This window comes from Protopterus annectens, chromosome 1.part0 (genome assembly GCF_019279795.1).
Source record: "Protopterus annectens isolate FY-2018-M chromosome 1.part0, PAN1.0, whole genome shotgun sequence".
In the NCBI taxonomy this organism is placed as follows: Eukaryota; Metazoa; Chordata; order Ceratodontiformes; family Protopteridae; genus Protopterus; species Protopterus annectens.
Genome location: NC_056725.1, coordinates 1190817340 through 1190838609, shown reverse-complemented (window position 1 = coordinate 1190838609; position 21270 = coordinate 1190817340). Strand labels below are relative to the sequence as shown.

The 21270-nt window shown below is 37.6% G+C and overlaps 1 protein-coding gene across 1 annotated transcript in view; it reads right to left on the bottom strand.

The window, feature by feature from the left end:
- The window catches only part of GALNT9 (polypeptide N-acetylgalactosaminyltransferase 9), a 2692403-nt gene that overhangs the window by 1015097 nt on the left and 1656036 nt on the right, over positions 1-21270 (bottom strand). Inside the window, exon 6 of the mRNA XM_044065518.1 lies at positions 7360-7477. Coding sequence (XP_043921453.1) covers positions 7360-7477 — 118 coding nt within the window. The remainder of the gene's footprint in view (positions 1-7359; positions 7478-21270) is intronic.

The window sequence follows — 21270 nt, the reverse complement described above, 5'->3', positions numbered from 1 at the left end:
AGATGGTCAGTGTGACAAGGGCAATAAAGAAAATACAAAAGTAAATTAAAAAGTTAAAAAAATAAGCTCAGGAAAGAAAAAAAGCAAGAAATGTTCTATTACTTTGATACTGTGGATATGAAGCAGTATGCCTGCTTAATTAGACAATGTTTCAGTGGGCTTATCTCACTGCACAATGGAAGGTTGAGATCATTTATGTCTTCCGCTCTGAGATAATTAGCTTGAGGGCTGTTGCATCTAGATGGAGATCCAAGTCTTTTTCCCTGGGCAGGAACTGAACACAAGGACTTATGGATTCCTTTACTTCCTGATATATGGCATGGGAATGAAAACTAGCACTAGGTAGGCCAAAAATAAATTACTTTCCATTTTTAACTCTCCTGGGTCTGCAAAAGACATTTGATTGTGAGAAGGATGAGAAGATGTGTACAAAATATAATTAATATGGACAAGGAACAAATCATCTCCTCCACTGGCGGCCTGCAACTCTACAAACAAGATCCCGCTCAGCGACAAAGTAAGCAGTCTATCTTTAGTCTGACAAATCTGACACACTATAGAATAGGCTACAAGACAATGACTTAAGATGATCAAAATATAATGTTTATTCTGTTTCTTTTTTTATTTGACAGGGGAAAGTTTGTAAAGCTTTCAAAGACACCCCACTATCTGTGAACCCATCCTCAATATGGGTTAATGCAAAGTGGGCTAATACAAATGACATTAGTGGGAGTCGCAGTCTTTATTTCGAGTCTCTTTTTTATTATTAAATCAACGGAATTAAAAATCATTTATGCTTTATTTATTTAATTGTTGGATAAGCAAACTAGATGACTGGCCATTTTAGCCACTACCCAGGCCAAAAAACATAACTATAAACAAGTATTAGAATTCTGTGTGCTCCAACTCTGTAAATCAAGTTACACTGTTAAATTTTAACTCCACCAACTTTAGAAGTTTTTAAACAGGATAGAAAGATACAAAGGAATAAATAAGTCTATTGCAGCTAAAGAAATGAATTGCACCACTGTTGGTCATTCATTACCGATTAAATTTGATCAGATTTTTTTTAGATCAGGCCATGCTTATCTTATGCATCTTATCGAGTGCTCTGGGCATCTTTTTGATATTGCACTGCTCTGATAACTGCAGCAACAGAAAGTGACATATTGTTATTAAATGTTTACTTCCAAAGCTGTACGCCACTATATTAAAACAAATTCTTTTTTTGGTCAGTTGATGTTCTTCATATTTGCCTTACAAAAAATGAGACTAGACAGCAAGAAAGACTCCTCACACATTCAGTTAGACCTCTGTGAAGCTGTTTTAGCATCTCTGCATTCCTTGTCAGTAAATGACAGACTGAACTGCTCCAGTTTGACATCTATTTTGACAACTGTTAAAATAACTTGTCAAATAGCCATCAAATGCTCAGAAAAACTCAGGTCGATCTAACAGAAAGAAATACACACAAATGCTGTACTGAAGTGCATATATACCTAAAATTATACAAAAACATTGCACCTAGCCAAATGTGTAATTGAAAGTCTGGTGCTAAATCTCTAGCACCCTGCATTTTTTTTAATTTTTATACCACTACCTGCTATACTTTTTTGAAAGCCATAAATGGACTTGAAATAAGTATCCATTTCAAGCCAAACCCCCCCCCCCGCCCCCTCTGCTGTTCATTTCCTGTTTCTTTCACATTGAACTTTACTGAATTTTTTTATGTTGCTGAGATTTTCAGATGTTTTGCAGTTAAGGCTTTTAGCAATTTAAAGTGACAGATGGACATTTCTATTAAGATTTAGCAAAACCCCTGCTGAAAAATACATGTGTAGCATAAGGTCCATAGCTCTCATTTTCTTAATGACCACAACAAATGTAGCAGTATCAGAAAAATTATATTAAGAAATGAATTAACTCTTTTTCGTATTTTTAATAAGTTTAAAAAATATATATGAAAGTCAAGTTAAACCTGTGCCAAAACACATAAACATGCAGATAAACAAGTAACACAATTCAGCATAACAAACTGGTACTCATATCTGTGTAAAATCAATCATGACCTCTTAATAATTCTCTGTTTTTTAGACTGCCTAAGGGGGAAGGCTTAAAAATCATTCATTAAGGTTCTCTGATCATCAGCTATATTATCGCAAAGAGTAACATTTTTTCAGAATCTTTGTGAGGCTAGATGCAACAGGAATATTTCCCAAAATCTATCTTTAAAAGAATATAACTGTTAATTTGGGTTTAGCTTGCCAAATAATAGAATATCCCCCCATCAATATAACTATTTCAAATTTTTGGAGAATACAATTGTAATTTTTGGAAGACTTAGGCTGTGTGTGTGTGTGTGTGTGTGTGTGTGTGTGTGTGTGTGTGTGTGTGTGTGTGTGTGTGTGAGTAATGTATGCTAAGACTGAGTTTGCAGTGCAACTCAAAATTTTCCCAGTGTAGACTGCAGTGGTTTTGGAGTAAGTGTGTACAAGTAGCGGGAGGAGGGTACAGTATTAGAGGTATTAGTGCTGAGAAAAATGCTTTAATGACAGTAGAGTGCAAAATATTTGCATCTTTCACTGCACAATAAGAATTTATTTTCTGACAATGAAGAACTCACAATCTTGGATGTGTAATTGATGTTCATAGTCTTAGAACTGCAAATGGTATTGAAATGTGTACACGACAATACCTTATAGTAACAACACTCATTATATTCTAAAACCTAAATATGATGCAATGCTTTTGTAAAATTTTACAAATAACTTGCAATATCTCATTAATCTTATAAGCTAGAAACACATTACAATTAGCAGCATTTTAGCTCTAACAGTTGTGGACTTTAACTGACTGCAAACATGCAACATCTGTAAACTTTTCCCTAATAAAGCACACAAATAACACATCTTATCAATAACAAAAACAGGGCAATTATCGGGATTAATGTATTGACCACATAAAGTGAAACCTTAAAATGTTTATTTCAGAAAGGTTATTTTAAGTGAGTACTAAAGGCAGTATGTAATGACTAAAGAGGTTGAAGCTGCAATAGGAAATTTAACAGCCAGTTTGGTATGAAGGGTCCATGATCAGCTTTGGCAATAATTTTCCTATAGCAACACAACAAAAATAGAAGAGCAACAACACTTTATCCATTAAGGAACTTAGATTATAACCTCTTAAATATTCATCACGTTTAGTTGGCAGACAGGTGACTGGTCTAGAAGCATAGTCTAGAAGCATATTCATCTAATCATACAGAAGCACCTGGAGGTGTTATTAAATATACACCATAAAAATAATCAAATGGAATTGATTAGTTGGATATAATTACCAGCCTACCCAATCTGTTCCATGCACAAGAAAAAATACTAGAGGCTGCCTTTGCCTCATATTCAGTCATAAATCTGTCCTTTTCAATTACATTTTTTTTCTATTACAGGTTCATAAATGAATACTAGACTGATTTCCCTGAGATGCCATTTTAAGCTAAAACAATAACCCAATATCATAAACAAACCTTGCACCTTCTGGCTATGAGAAGACCATAGCCATTATGTCATATTTACCCAGGGGAAGAAGACTCTGATGGCTTTCCACATATCTTTAACAAACAGAAGAGCTTCCAGAAAGTGTAAGTAAGAAGGCACAACTACATGCTAGCACATACTTTTTAACATTGTTTTCAACAGATACTTGTAATTCTAGACACAACTCTTTTGTGTAGCTAAGGACTCAAAATGTGATTGACTAAGAAAACAACAAAATCATACTTAGAAAAATATCACTGAGCGACTAGTTAATTAAAACAACTGGAAGCACTTTTTATATTAAAATACACTACAAAGCCTACAATGTTGCACATAAACTATTTGGAAAAGATACAGATGCCCATGCTATAACTACAGTGATATACTTGGTGGAGTACATGGAAAAACTATAACCATATATCCAGGAAATGCATTTACCCATTGAGTAAGTGATTGTTTCATAGCATATTGGGCATATTGTAATATTTACATCATTCACACACCTTTGCTTCTTACTACCTACACAGAAGACAGTAAATCATTTACTTAATAATATGCTTGATTCTAGGTATTGCGATATCAGGCTATAGTGGTGCAGTGGTTAGCATTGTCACTTCACAGCAAGAGGCTCTCTGGTTCGATTCTTGGCTGGAGCTCCTTCTGTGTGAATTCTGCATGTCCTCCCTGTGGTCAAGTGACTTTTAAGGACATGCAGGTAAATGAGTGTGTATAGGTGTGTCCTTTGTGAAGGTTGAACACTGGGCTGGCAGTCCGAAACTGCAAAAACATCACTGCCAATCAATCTGTGGTCCAGTGATCTGCTGTGGCGATCCCTAACTGGGAAAAGTAAAAAAAACATTGCTATTCTAGATATCTTTAAAAGTGGGGTTTTCAATGGGACATGACTCAGAGGAACACAGGAAGGGAAAAGAAGAAATATGGATATATTCTTTGGATAAAGTCAGATTTTTTCAGGACTATTTTACACCCTTTGTGTATGAGCAGGAGTACATTTTTGCACAATGCAGCAACATAAAGTAATACACAATCATTTTAAATCTGTGACTCTGAGCAAAGAGTCACAGTCTGTTTATCGTCTTTGTTTTCCTTTCATAACTTCATGAATTCTGTCACAAAACCCCTTAAATCTTTTGATTCACTAACGCTGATGTCATTTTTTCAATGTTAAAAATGCAATTTGAACAATAACATTTCTAATTACAAAAGATGTAATCATAGTTTTGCAGAAACATCACTCCTCCCTACATTAATTCTATAAACATGACCTATGTTATAAATATTTAAGATATACAAGATATGAAACATCTATCCATGTTATGCCTTCATCTGAGGCCTCCACCACTGATGTAATAAACTGAATAATAACATTTACATAAAATTGTCACAGTTCAGTTTGAGGATTGCCCTTTATATCCTTTATCCTTCAGAGTTGAGAAAGTCTAATAGACAAGTGTATTATCTGCTCATTTTCCACAAAGATGCTCAATACACACATAATAATAATATTAATAATAACTATAATAATACTTAAGGCAATAAAATAATTGTAATACATCATGGGATTTTGCCTTAAGCAGCTATGCCACTAGTATGTGGGCATGTAAATAAAAAAGGGACTGAAAAAGGTTTTATGGTTTACATGACCATAATTGTTATACAGGAAGACCTGCCAAAAAGTAAAACCTGAGTAATAGAAGCAACACCATAGTATGTCATTGGAATTTAATAAACACAGTAGTTTTTCAGAACAAATTACCAAGTTTGCATAAGTTGTCATGATATAATGAAGATAAGGATTATTTAGTATAAAAGTCACTGCATATGTATATACTTGATAGACAGAGTACATATTTTCAGACTCAGTTTGGACAGTCTTAATACCACGGCTCAGTGGCTCTCTACTCATCAGTTTTCCACATTATTTACAGTCAGCTGACTCTAATGATGAAAAATGCCTTCAATTTATAACTGAAACCATGCTGCATTGGGAATGTACTAGGCCATTCCACACATAATGTGCTGTGACATTATACACAAAATGATTGTCCCTTTATGACTGACACCAAATAAAATATGTTGCATCCATAACAGAATCCATGCCTTTTAAAACATAAATATATACGCTGCAAAACTATGAAGCAGAATGTGTTCAATACAGTATTGGCCATTTTCATCTTTATATTTTGTTTTGTAGCATTTTTGTCCTCCCTTGTCTAGGGAATTCTTTAGACTCATAGATACATATACATTTCTTCTTTAACGTCTTTGTAGTCTAACAAAGCACATTGTGTGGCTCAACAAACGCGCTTCTATTAAGTTTTAACCATCCTAACTTTTTGCTTAACATCAGTAACTTTAATAACTTAAAAGATGATATATGTTAGTGTGACAGTAGTGCAGGCATTACATTAGAATCTGCAATCTTTTTTATTTGTGAAATAGGCAAATATGTTGTCATTTAAAAATGGATGAACACACATTCTGGTTGCTGCTTCTTCCATAAAAAAAAAAAAAAAAAATATATATATATATATATATATATATATATATATATAAATATATAAATATATGGGTCTACTTCAAAATATCGAAAGGCCACTTACTCAAATCCCAAATCATTGAGATAACAATATAGGTTCATAGGTTCATAGGTTGGTACTAGACCATCGGCCCTAGGGCCTATACAAGCCTAGCCATAACAATTCCCTGGATATTTCTTTCCACAATATTTACTTCCCTGGATCCCTGTCTAGCAGGCCGACTGACATGATCCCTGGGGTGAATTTCCTATCTCCCATCCAATCATCAGGGTTCCTTTTGAAGAGGGCCAAGGAGGCGCTCTGCTTGACATGTATGGGCAGTCTATTCCAGAGTATGGGGAGTCTCTGGGTCAGGAACCAATCCCTCCAGTGTGTTTTGTTCATTGTGATGACAAATTTTAGATCCCTGGAGCATGTGGATCTGAGGGATTGGGATTTCTTTAAGTGGAGCATGTCCAACAGCTCAGGGTTTGACATGGCCTTGTATGTTACCCAGAGATTGCCTCTAAGTAGACGTAGCTGTTGCAGATGTCTTGTGAGGTACATACCAAATGGGGCGTTGTACTCTATAATGGGTCAATATCAAAACCAAATATCCATGAAACTTTAAACCATCAAAAACGTTCACTGGGAGAAGAATCGCTTGGCTACCAAGACAAGATACAGACAACGAAGTGAGTAAAATCCACTTAAGTGGGGGGTTTCACCCCCCACACCCCCTAACTAAATATACCAACTCCGAGATCTCACTATAGTTGGGAAAAGGGCAAATTTCTCCATGGTGGCCAAGTCGTTCCTTTCCATTTTCAAGGGTTTAAAGTTTCACAGATATGAGGTTTCGATATTGTTATCTTAATGATTTGGGATTAGTATGTGGTCTTTCGATATTTTCAAATCATTCTTGGAGAGAGATAACCTCCTTCCCAACACCCATACTCTGCAGGTGGAAATATCTCTGCAGTTGCACAATATTTTAATGATGTGGTTCTGCTCAATGGAAAGTTTTTAATAAAGACACAGCAACTGTTTAAAAAAATGTTTAACTCCTACTGAATCATAATTCTACCTGACAAATTGCAGGACTGTTGTTACTTAATGTGTTTCACTAATATTTCGGTAAGACAAATTTGATGTAACAGAAGATCATTCTTTTTTCTTATAGAATGTTTATGTCCTGCTCATGTCATCCATTTTTTAAATCATAATATACCCAAAACAAAGTAATAAATGTAAGGAAGCTAAAAATTCCACTGTACCACACTTACCCTCATACCGAGCTCAATGTTTTCTCCACCATAAACCTCCATGCCAGGGTCAAGCAGTCCAATCTCACCAAAATATTCACGCTCAACAACAAATGAGCAACCAATCATCGCTGGTGTCCTAGAATGGAACATATAATAACATTAGTCAGGAGTGCACCCAGCATTTAGAAGGCTGACTTCATTTCCACAATGACAGCACAGTATTACTAATTTCATTTATTATGCCTTGCCCTGTGTGCTGTTTGTAGTAGAGTATGCCATGACTTTCCTGTGAGCAAACTGTTAATACATATTAGAATGCATGCTCTGTTCTGTAAGGTGGTACCTTCCAGGAAACTTTGTCATAAAACTTAAAACCAAATAAAAACTGAGGTTGCACTAAGTCCCACACAGTTCTGATGAAGTCCTGTTATACGTGGGACTTAAGTGTTTTAACCTTCTTTGAATAAGTATTTAAGTACTGTATGGGCTCAAATGTTTTTTTTTTTTTTATTGTCTTTTAACCCCAGTCTTGAATGGGCATTTCTGTTTAGTGCAACCTCAATTTTTGTTTGGTTCTGTGTTTTTATTAAGGTTCTCTCCCAAATGTTTGGTGTTTGCCATAAAATGTACAACTGTTGGATTTTTTTAAATAGTGTTTTTCTTGGAACACGATTTTAAATTCCAGGACCCTTGTTGACATCAACCAGATCACGAGAGCTGGTTATAGAGTTTGAGACTGATTGTGCTGGACCCTTGTTGACATCAACCAGATCACGAGAGCTGGTTATAGAGTTTGAGACTGAATGTGCTGGATTGTTATCCTTGTTGACTAACACTGCAAATATGTCACTAGTCAACACATAGAAAGCAAGTTACATGTACTCAGAAAGGACTGTACCTTACCAATCTACAAAAGAAGAAACATACCGAGTTTGTAATGGTTAATTTCAGCATGTTATCATGTATATTAATTATAAACTTATTTCATATATGGCAGCATGTCTCATTTTTTGTTTTAATCCTGTTTTACGTGTTTACTATTATTCTTCTACTATACAGAAGTTCACAAGTAACAGTTCTAAAAGTGCAGCTTCTCATGACCACTAACTTATACTAAAACAGCAAACATATTACATGTTGCATTACAGAAGCATTACAGCTGTTCTGCCAGAAAGAGTAGTAAAAAACGCAATACAGTTACTAAAGTTATATTAATATCAGAGGAATGATAATGCATAATGTGGTGGTGGACAAAAAATACTCAAAGTGGAGCATATCATTCCCAAAACCATATTACCATTGCTTTAAAATTAGCCAGCAAGATTTCTGGAAAAAAAATGGCCTACTAAGTAACTCTGGGTCATAGTTTGGCTTTATCCCTCTTTGTTAGGGCACTGACTAGAAAGCAAATTCTTTTTATACATAAACAGCAATGTTTCCTGAGTTATTTCATAAACAAACACACACGCACACACACGCACACACACACACACACACACACACACACACACACACACACACACACACACACACACACACACACACACACACACACACACACACACACACACACACACACACACTCATGAATTCACATTCTTTCATTAACTAATTTCCATTTTTCTCAGCTCGTGGTCACAAGGGAAGCATTTGATATTTATTAGGTGCACGACAGATCACTAATCCTGGCAGAGTGACAATCAGTTGGTTGATGTACACAAACACTCACTCATTCATTCATTCAAACAGTGCATGCACACCTGTGGGTTGTTTGGAGCATTGCAAATTTACTTACAGCTTGCCTTTGACACGTGGGAGAAAATAAGAATAGCAAGCAAAATCCTGTGCAAAGAGCTGACCATACAGACTCTGCCTCAAGGGCATCTCACAACTTAAAAGCAAATACAGTGAGGCGGTTCAGTTAATAACTGCCACCATATTGCCATAAGTTTTAAATTTTAAATATAAATAAAAGCAAAAAAGAACAATGTTTTGCAGCAGGGTATTTCCCTGCACTCTCCAGTGCTGAGGGTAAACCCTCATCTCCTCCCAATTAACCATATATAGCGATATATACTGAATCACAATGGCTGTACCTAGATTGTATGCATAAGGGTTTTGCACGAAAACTGGAGTTACCTTTAAGAAAGGACAAGTTAGTGAGGGAGGCAGGAAGGTTTACATGGAAGCCTTGTTGGTGTAAGCTGAAGTCAGAGTACAAAGTGTTTAGCGGTGTTATAGAATGCATATTCCTGAGGGAGAAGGATAGATGGAGTATCCTGGGACTGAGAAGGTACCATGGTAACTGGCATGCATTTTTCAATCTGTGTTGGAGGAAATTGTACACTTTGTTTGAGAAACTGTCCTTTTGTAGGAGAAAAGTGAATTATCTCAGTAAGAAAGTCTAATGACAGCTGGAGCGACTAGAATAAACTGTTCTTTCTGTAAATATTGAACTGTTTTTGGAAAAAGCAATATGAGAGAGAGTGTCAGAAAGCAGTAATTTGAATTATTTTTGTATTCAGTACAATTCCTGTTTGTTTTCTGAATGAGTTGCTCAAAAGACATGCATTTCCTGCTTAATGTTGTTCCTCAAGAGAAGAAATGCATATTTTATTTGTCCCTGTCAACAAACCTGAGTTTTGAAATTTATAACACAGGCTTTCAGGTTGCTTTTCAACTGCATGCTGAGCATTTCTGCATTGTTGTTTTTTAGTGGGCAACAAAATACATTATTCTCTGAAACTGTGGACTGTAATTCTTTGCTACCTGTTCTCTACCTTAATAATTTCCAGACAGTTGTTCCCCACCAAAGAAAGAAATGCACTACTGTTGCTAAAACAAGTGACTGTGGAAAACGAGACCTACATTTTTTATCTCCTTGAATGCTTCACTCCTCTGAGTCTATGTGGCGTTACACTTGTGTCAGTATGGGAATTTGTGCTGAAAGTGACTTTCTAGCAGTTTCCAAGCTGAAAAGAGGATTCATGTGGCATAGAAAAGTGTTTTTTTTAGAGATTGTCGTCTGTCTCCTAGGTGTGCAGAGACCCAACTGCTGATGTAAAAAAAAAATGGAAATATTAAGAAAGACTTTGGTAACTGCTATCACAGCTCTCCAGGCATGAAACATGGTAATGTATCAGCACTGAATCAACCTGTAGTAGTAGCTCAACACCCTAGTAAATCAACAGACCACCTTTCTGATGGTTCCGAGAGGCAGAACCTCAGTGAAGGAGCTTGGATCAGAGGAGAACATTAAGTCTTTCCTAGTAGCATTCATAAGATAGGTGATGTGCGAAAACTAGCCTCAAGCAGAGTCAGTTAAGACAAATTTTTTTGGTCCCCTACACCATCCTTAAGGCAGTGCTACTCATTTCCTCTGATCCATGCTGGGAATACCAGCTACTCTAAACTCCCAATTTTATTTCTCGGTTACTCTGTAAAATAATATTTAGCAATCAAGTGGGGCATCAATACAGTGAATGTTATTTTGGGGGGCAAAATAGTTAAATTAATTATAGATGACACCCCACTTCAGTGATTGTAAAGGTAATGGGACAATGAGCATTGTCCCCCCAACCTGTTTATTTTATGATTCCCCATCATCCAGGATGCAGTTAGCTGAGTGCAGATGGGTTGTCCTAGGCTATTCCCACTAGGTGATGCCACAACCAATTCCAGGGTGGGTCATGTAATATAGTGTTTGCTGTAGAGCCATAGGGAGGGGTTTTTCACTAAAGCCGTAAATATCTTTAAGACAGGGCTGGTCTGGCAGGTAAAGTATAAGACTTTCCGCAAAGCAGGTAGGAAGGGTTGCATGGAAACCAAGATAAATCTAGCTAAATCTAGATTACAAAATGTTTAATGCTGCCAGAGAATGTCAAATTCATGAGGATCAGAGTTAAAATGAGTAGCCATAGGCTGAGAGGAAGAAACCCTCTTAACTGAAAGGCAGTTCCAAAAGCTGAGCTGGAGAATTTGTTATATTTTGTTTTATGATCCCAGTTATTCTCATTAGGGGTAATATATAATTATCAACCATGTGATGGCTAAGGCCATTCTCTAACCAAATGGGATAGGTTTAGTCTAGCACAAAAAAGGAAACTGGCTAGGCTAAAATGGCCTACAAGGGGAGCTAGCCTAGTACTTACCTATGAACCTGTGAACCTATGAACTTATGAGAAGCCGGTATCCTTTGTCAGGAAAGTGAATTAGCTGTGTGAGAAATTCTGCTGAGAGCTGGATGGGCTAGGATGAACTGTGCTTTTTGTAGGTGTTGTACTGTTTTCAGAAACACAGTATGAGAATATGCCAGAAAGCAGTATCCTGAACTCTGAAAGGGTCTACATTTAGGACTGGGATTGTTTACTTCCAGGAAGAATTGTTTACGAGATACGTGTACCCTGACTTATGTGCTTCCCCAAGCTGAAGAGAAGCTTATTTTATTTTGTCACTTTAAATGATTCTGAATTTTGAAATCTATAAAACTTGCTTTGAAATGCTTTTCTACTGCATGCTGAGCAAACTTACTGTTACGTATAGTATATTATACAATGACCCCTCATTAATATTCCAAAACATGGACGCTGATTGGTCAGCGTGCACGTTGTAATTCAGAGTTATAGTAATGGAAAAAGGTCCGGTCACCCGGACTTTTTCCATTAGTGTAACTCTTTTTTTACAGCAACGGAGAACGCAAGATCTCTGTTGCTGTTTAGACACTGTCTCGCTATGTTAAACTCCTTTAACATAGCGAGACACTTTGTAAAAAGCAACGGAGATCTTGCTTTCTCCGTTGCTTTTGCCCACAGCTCTGATGTACTGTGTAAGTATACGCATGCGCAGTACATCAGAACTGCCGCAGAATACCAGACAGCTGCAGAAGGGCAGCAAGGAGAGATTATACAATGCCATTATTTAAGAAAAGTAATTATTTTTTTGTCTTAAATAATGTCATTGTATAATAGTAATAACCCTCGTGACCAAACCACACCAACCGTGGGTAAATCCAGCATTACCCACACCCAGGTGTGGGTTATTGCTATAATATAGTATAATATAGTATTTCATAATATAATATAATGTAATATATAATATAATATAATGTAATATAATATAATGTAATGTAATGTAATGTAATATAATATATTTATTTATTTTATGGTTGTTGAGCAGGAAAGTCGATCTGGGAACAAAGGCCCGATTTCTTCTGAGGTTCAGGTCAAAAAGCTCTAGTACATGCAGTACAATCAAAATCTTTGTATAGCAGCAATGTCAGGCAGAATATAATTAAACTAAATTTTACAATGGCAAAATATAAAGGAAGATTGTAACTATGCATATCACAGAAAGGCTTCTGTACTGATAATACTATATAGAGATGCATTTAGATAAATAACTAAGCAGGAGGATAGATAATATAATGTAATGTAAAAATGTTTATTTTTTAACAAAAGAAAAGGAGAAATGGAAAAATAGCCCACTTTGCTTCCTTTAGTATTCTCACATTATAAACACTACCATTTTATAATATTTTATAGTCCATGTTAGCAGCCAAAAAACAGCCTTCTCCACACACTGACTGTTTGCTACTCTTACAATCACAGCTGTAAGCTCTGCAAGGCCTTCCCTTCAGCAATCAACTAAGACTTTTCATCTGAATTAGACATGCAACATCCATTACAAGCTACAATGACTTGCTGTTGGTGTGAGTGACTCCTCACTCCAGTATAAAGCATATTTTTAAAGCAGGCTTGCACTGGAGTAAGTCACTTACACCAAGAAGTCTTTTGGAATCGGGCCCAATATGTCACTATCTATCTATGTGTGTGTATACACACACACACACACACACACACACACACACACACACACATATATCTATATATCTATGTATCTATATATATATGTCTAATCTCTCTCTCTCTCTCTCTCTCTCTATATATATATATATATATATATGTGTGTGTGTGTGTGTGTGTGTGTGTGTGTGTGTGTGTGTGTGTGTCTGTGTAGATATAGATATATGGATCTACGTTAGATTACTGAACTTCCAAAACTTCAAAATTCAAATGGCCAAGACCATATGATCAAAGTTTCAGTACTTCAAACATTAAAAAATATATTAAAAAAATCTATTTTTAATGTTTTTGCGGGGGATCAACCCCCATACCCCTGCTAATTAAATATACTAACTCTGAGATTGCACTACATTATAGTATCATAGGAAGTTACTAGGTGATTGTCTCTGAGGACCTTACAAGCCTAGCCAAGAATTTAACCTATGTTCAGCACCCTATGCTATTGTCCAGCAAGGACACAGGTGGAATCCCAGGGGTGTATTTTCTGTTCCCCATCCAGTTATACAGGTTATGCTTAAAAAGGGTTAATGTGGTGCTCTGCTTGACGTGGACAGGGAGTCGGTTCCACAAAACAGGGAGTCTTTAGGACACAAATTTGTCCCACCAACAAGTCCTATTGATGTCACAGACTAGGTTGAGATTGCATGTGTGGGTTACTCGAGTGGACCTTGACTTGCAGATATGCAGCAGTCCCATTAAGGTGGGGTCTGAGATTGCTTTACATGCCAGACAGAGGTCACCTCTGAGGAGTCTGTAGGAGACTGAGTAGAGAGACAGGGCATTTAGACTATCTGTGAAGGGTAGATGTTTGAGGCCCTGGATTTCTTCTGGTGAGGAACCTCTGTGGTCTCTCCAGCTGCTACATGTACATTGTGAGATACATGCTGAAAGGGGAATTGTACTCAGTAATTGGTCTTATAAGGGAAAAATACAGGATGTTATGACCACCTTGTCCCTGGATGAGATACCCTTACTAATGAGGTGGAACATGTAGAAAGCTTTCCATACAATGGAGGCAATATGGAGGTCAAAAGTCAGTTTGCTATCAACCTAGGTGCCCAAGTCCCTCATAACAGATTGCGTGCTTAGGACCTTATTATCAATGTGATCATTTGTGAGGACATCACTCTCCTCAAAGGGGATGATGATGAATCATTTTTTGGCATTCTGTTTGAGGCCATGTTTCTGGCACCAGTCATTTGTTTGGGTGCGATCCTCTTGGAGGATGTCCACATCACTATGGGAATTGATGACAGTGCCCATTCAAACATGGTCAGCCATAGCCCACTGGTTTTGGCCTGCACCTCAGAAAAGTATATCCCAAACAGCAAAGGCACCAAGACTGATCCCTGGGGTACACTGCTTGTTACAGGTCTACTGCTTGAGGTGGCTTCCCCTATTTTGAATAGGTGGGTTCTATCAGTAAGCCAGTTTGCTACCCATCTGGTAACATATGGATCGATGCCTAGTTGAGAGAGTTTATCTATTATACCTGAGTGGGGAATAGTATCTACGGCTTTGGTTAGGTCAAGGTAGGTGGTGTTCACCGTCTTCCCCTCATCCATGGCCTTGGTGACTGTCTCAAAGAAGTCGACCAAATTTAACAGGCATGCCCTCCTCTTGACAAAATCAAACTATGTGGGAATGAGTGTCTGCAGGTTGCCAGTGTCCTTGTTAATGAGGTCATAGGATCATAGGATGTTACTAGGCTATTGCCCCTGAGGCCCTTATATGCCTAGCCAAGAATTTAGCCCATGTTTAGACAAATCAGCACTAAATGCCCCTGTCCAGCAGGAACATGGGTGGAATCCCAGAGGTATATTTTCTGTTTCCTATCCAGTTATCCAGATTGCACTTAAAAAGGGGTAAAGAGGTACTCTGCTTGATGTGGAGAGGGAGTCTATTCCATAAATGAGGGAGTCTCTGGGACACAAATCTGTCCAGCCAACAAGTCTTGTTGATGTCACAGACCAGGTTGAGGTTGTGCATATGGGTTACTCAAGTGGAGATTGACTTGTGGATATGCAGCAGTCCCATCAAGGTGTGGTCCATGATTGCCTTGTATGCCTGACAGAGGTCACCTCTGAGGAGTCTATAAGAAACTGAGTAGAGGGATAGAGTTTTAGCCTATTTGTGTAGTGTAGATGTTTGAATAGGGGAAGTGATGACAGCACCCAGAATTCCACAATTCACATTTGTATTATTGGTTATAACAGTAGATGGTAGTACTGAATAGGTATTTATTTGCAGTTAATTTCCATCTCTTTTAGTTTTGTTTTTTTTTAACTAAATAATTAACATATCAGTGATGGTTTTAAAGAAAGTTTAATAAGATATGTTAGTTTTTTATGGTGACAAATGACTTATTTTACAGCAATCTCTTCTTAAATAAAAATGCATTTTAATAAGGGTCAATTAATAAATTTTACTTGTGATTGGCAGCAGGTTAAGGTGATTATATATAAGGCAGATGAGAGTGGGTTGATTGTATAATCTGAAGTTCAACATAGAATGAAAAATGCGGTGATAAAGCTAAAGCATTTAATATGCCCTGTTATATTACATTACTTTTGTAATAAAGTGCCTTGCCTGGAATTGTACAGTGTGTCATGGTGCCAATTGTTTGTATTGAGTTTATCATTATACCTGAGTGGGGAATAGTGTCAAAGGCTTTGGCCAGGTCAAGGTAGGTGGTGTGCACCATCTTCCTCTCGTCCATGGCTTTGGTTACTGTCTCAAAGACGTCAACCAAATTTAGCTGCCATGACCTCCCCTTCATGAAGCCAAAGTTTGTGGGATCAAGTGCTTGCAGGTTGCCAATGTCCTTGTTAATGAGATCTATGATAATCCATTCCATGGCCTTGTAGATCAGGCTAGTTAGGCTGATGGGTCTATAATTTCCCAGATGGGTGGACGCTCCACCTTTGTGTAAAGGGGCCAACAGTGGCTGTCCTCCACTCTGCTGCGATGAAGCCAGTACTCAGGCTTTAGTTGAATAAGGTGCCTAATGATTCTGCAAGTTCCTTCCTGAGTTAACGTAGGATGCAGCCTGGAATGTTCTCGGGTCCCATGGAGGCTGTAGTTTTTGCCTTTGAGAGAGCAGTGATAACTTGTTCCCTAGATAAAAGGGGAAGGAGGCAGGTACTGGAGATGTCCTGATTTACTGATGGGGGGACAGAGGGGTAAAGTTTCCACTGCATCTGTCAGCTAGCAAGTTTTCTATATCTATGGCATTTGTATATGCGGTGTCCTTGACCACCAGTTCTAAACAGATCTGGGTCCTTCCTTTGAGGTTGCAGACATATGTGAAGAAGTAGATATGGACAATTTGGACTCAAAGTTTGCTTTGGAGGATTTCATTAGTGCTCTTATTGGCTTGTTCAGGCAAAGGAGACATTGCTTCCAGTTGGGATCCTGCTCCTTCTTGGTCTTGGACAGCAATTGTTTCCTTTTTTATAGAGTTTATTTATTGCAGATGTCCACCAGACAGATTTACTCTTCCTTGCAGAGGATGACTTGCTCCTGTTGGGTATTCCTGATTCCATGCATCTATATAAATGCTTGTATAGTGCTTTGGTGTAATTTTTGATATTGGTGCCAGTTCCTATAGAGTTGGAGGGGGCTGTGAAGCTGTTTATACCATCCCTCAGGAGGCTCTATTCAGCTTTGGAGAAGTTTTTATGTCTGATCCTAGCTAGTGGGGGGTTGGGGGAGATGGTGACTTCGAACGTGACCGCTTTGTGGTCGGACCTTACCAGGGATGATGATACTATAGGGATGCTGCAGTGGTTACTCATGTTGGTTAATACCAGGTACAAGATATTATCACCCCTTGTGGGGGTATCGACTAGCTGTTCCAAGGCATTTGCATTGACAAAATCAAGGAATCTCTGGGCATTTGTGTTCTGGCATGAGTAGTTCTTCCAGCCTATGTTTGGGAAGTTAAATTCATCCAGGATCAGGGTGCAGGGTTAAATCTTGATAGATTTGAACAGGTCTAAATAGGCAAATTGGGCATCTTGAGTTAGATTTGGGGACCGGTAGATAGCTATGATTTCAATAGGGGTCTTGTCAATGGATAACTGCACCTGGAGTGTCTCCTGTGTGTCATACTGTTTGATCATGTATATTGAAACCCCACTTCCTTTGGCTTTACTGTCCACAGTTTGGGGTCTGAATGTATGATAGGATGACCAGGTAAGGCTGATGTGCTTTCTGCAGCTTTGAACCAGGTTTCTGTGACTGCACAGATGCCAGCATTTTCCAGGGTTAGGAATGCTTTCAATGAGTGCAGTTTCATGTTTAGACTCCTAGTGTTTAGCAGCATGACCTTTAATTTGTGTTTTGTTAAATTTTTATGTTGGTAGTTTTAACCTCATCACTTTTCCTAAAAAAGGCACTATAAGGGAGGCAAGAGCCTTTGCCAGAAGCCTGAAGCCTAGGTGAGACAGATGTAGGCCTTCTCAGGCAAAGCATCATGGTCTGTCGATCATATTTTCCCAGGATGTCAGGTACTGGGTCCCCCTGGACTGACACTGGAAACTAAGCCAATTGTTAAAGTCAATAATTTTCTGTTTGTACTGCAGCATCATTCTGGGTGATGGTAGAATGCTGCTTAAGGCTAGGAATATACTTGCCTGGGACACATATTCAGTGAGCTCGATCATATCACTCTTCAAATAGTCCAGGGAGGTATGTCTCAAGTTATTTACACCAACATGGACTATGATAGAGAAATAACAGTACTTGCTGACAGACTTGAGTGCATGGGTGATATGGCAGATTCTGGCACCCGACAAACAACTAACCGTGACTTTCGCCTTATCTAGCCAGGTGAGGGGCAGATCTGTGTGTCTCACAATGGAGTCTCTTATGGCTAATATGTTGGGTTTATGTTTAAGCCTTAGTGGCTGTGAAACACAGAAGTATGGACTATGTGTGGTGTGTGGTGTGGTGGGCAATGGAGTTCGCATGTGATTTTGCCTTAGAGGCCTCTTTTGTTTGGGTATGTTTTTGTTGAGAACCTCTGCATATGTGGGGGTGTGTTGTGTAGGTGTCAGTGGTGTTTGAGGTGTGGTGTTTGTGTTGACAACCTTCTCAGTGCCAGATATAATGGCTTGTGGGGAGAGAGCAATGACTCTAGGTGCTTGATGTAATTACATCTCTCACAAATTGTGTTCCTAGGTGGTAGTAGTAGAGGATTGTTTGTGTACATGAGGCAGTTGCTACTGCCCATATCAACCAGACTGGCAGGAGAAAATGTAGGAAATTGTCCATCCATATTTGTCAGAAACTGAGGGAGAGAGGCCAGAGAGAGCTGAGAGGGTAAAGTGTGGGAGGCTAAGAGTAGTACTACTAGATGATCACACAAGTGCTACTAAGGGAAAATTTGTAGGTGGAATACCTCAAAAAGGGTTAAAAATTGTGCTGCTGAAGCTCTGGATGCAGCAAACTTGTATCTAGACTATGTTACTCAATTTAAGGCTGAGAACACAGTAAAAAACTCACACAGAAGCACAGATTATCCACAAAACTTCAGCTTGGCCAGCTAAGAACTTGGTTATATTCAACTGGACGTATAAGAGAATTTAAGTACCTTTATCTGCTCTTTTTTTTTTTTAAAAATACAGTATTTAATTTGAGAAGGAATTGTTAACTGAAGTTATTCTGCTCTTCAGTAACTTGAACTGAAGCTAGTGTTGGCTGAATTTTGTTATTTGCTAGTAATTACAGGTGTGGGGGTAGCCACATTCTTTGATTTCCTGTCCTTGCATATTTAAACTGGTGCATGTGAAATAATTCCTGCTTTAAAACTTCAGCTTGGCCAGCTAAGAACTTGGTTATATTCAACTGGACGTATAAGAGAATTTAAGTACCTTTATCTGCTCTTTTTTTTTTTTAAAAATACAGTATTTAATTTGAGAAGGAATTGTTAACTGAAGTTATTCTGCTCTTCAGTAACTTGAACTGAAGTTAGTGTTGGCTGAATTTTGTTATTTGCTAGTAATTACAGGTGTGGGGGTAGCCACATTCTTTGATTTCCTGTCCTTGCATATTTAAACTGGTGCATGTGAAATAATTCCTGCTTTAAAACTTCAGCTTGGCCAGCTAAGAACTTGGTTATATTCAACTGGACGTATAAGAGAATTTAAGTACCTTTATCTGCTCTTTTTTAAAAAAAAATACAGTATTTAATTTGAGAAGGAATTGTTAACTGAAGTTACTCTGCTCTTCAGTAACTTGAACTGAAGCTAGTGTTGGCTGAATTTTGTTATTTGCTAGTAATTACAGGTGTGGGGGTAGCCACATTCTTTGATTTCCTGTCCTTGCATATTTAAACTGGTGCATGTGAAATAATTCCTGCTTTAAAACTTCAGCTTGGCCAGCTAAGAACTTGGTTATATTCAACTGGACGTATAAGAGAATTTAAGTACCTTTATCTGCTCTTTTTTTTAAAAATACAGTATTTAATTTGAGAAGGAATTGTTAACTGAAGTTATTCTGCTCTTCAGTAACTTGAACTGAAGCTAGTGTTGGCTGAATTTTGTTATTTGCTAGTAATTACAGGTGTGGGGGTAGCCACATTCTTTGATTTCCTGTCCTTGCATATTTAAACTGGTGCATGTGAAATAATTCCTGCTTTAAAACTTCAGTTGGCCAGCTAAGAACTTGGTTATATTCAACTGGACGTATAAGAGAATTTAAGTACCTTTATCTGCTTTTTTTTTTTAAAAATACAGTATTTAATTTGAGAAGGAATTGTTAAATGAAGTTATTCTGCTCTTCAGTAACTTGAACTGAAGCTAGTGTTGGCTGAATTTTGTTATTTGCTAGTAATTACAGGTGTGGGGGTAGCCACATCCTTTGATTTCCTGTCCTTGCATATTTAAACTGGTGCATGTGAAATAATTCCTGCTTTAAAACTTCAGCTTGGCCAGCTAAGAACTTGGTTATATTCAACTGGACGTATAAGAGAATTTAAGTACCTTTATCTGCTCTTTTTTTTTAAAAATACAGTATTTAATTTGAGAAGGAATTGTTAACTGAAGTTATTCTGCTCTTCAGTAACTTGAACTGAAGCTAGTGTTGGCTGAATTTTGTTATTTGCTAGTAATTACAGGTGTGGGGTAGCCACATTCTTTGATTTCCTGTCCTTGCATATTTAAACTGGTGCATGTGAAATAATTCCTGCTTTAAAACTTCAGCTTGGCCAGCTAAGAACTTGGTTATATTCAACTGGACGTATAAGAGAATTTAAGTACCTTTATCTGCTCTTTTTTTTAAAATACAGTATTTAATTTGAGAAGGAATTGTTAACTGAAGTTATTCTGCTCTTCAGTAACTTGAACTGAAGCTAGTGTTGGCTGAATTTTGTTATTTGCTAGTAATTACAGGTGTGGGGGTAGCCACATTCTTTGATTTCCTGTCCTTGCATATTTAAACTGGTGCATGTGAAATAATTCCTGCTTTAAAACTTCAGCTTGGCCAGCTAAGAACTTGGTTATATTCAACTGGATCTATGAGAGAATTTAAGTACCTTTATCTGCTCTTTTGTTTTAAAAATACAGTATTTAATTTGAGAAGGAATTGTTAACTGAAGTTATTCTGCTCTTCAGTAACTTGAACTGAAGCTAGTGTTGGCTGAATTTTGTTATTTGCTAGTAATTACAGGTGTGGGGGTAGCCACATTCTTTGATTTCCTGTCCTTGCATATTTAAACTGGTGCATGTGAAATAATTCCTGCTTTAAAACTTCAGCTTGGCCAGCTAAGAACTTGGTTATATTCAACTGGACGTATAAGAGAATTTAAGTACCTTTATCTGCTCTTTTTTTTAAATACAGTATTTAATTTGAGAAGGAATTGTTAACTGAAGTTATTCTGCTCTTCAGTAACTTGAACTGAAGCTAGTGATGGCTGAATTTTGTTATTTGCTAGTAATTACAGGTGTGGGGGTAGCCACATTCTTTGATTTCCTGTCCTTGCATATTTAAACTGGAGCATGTGAAATAATTCCTGCTTCAAAACTTCAGCTTGGCCAGCTAAGAACTTGGTTATATTCAACTGGAC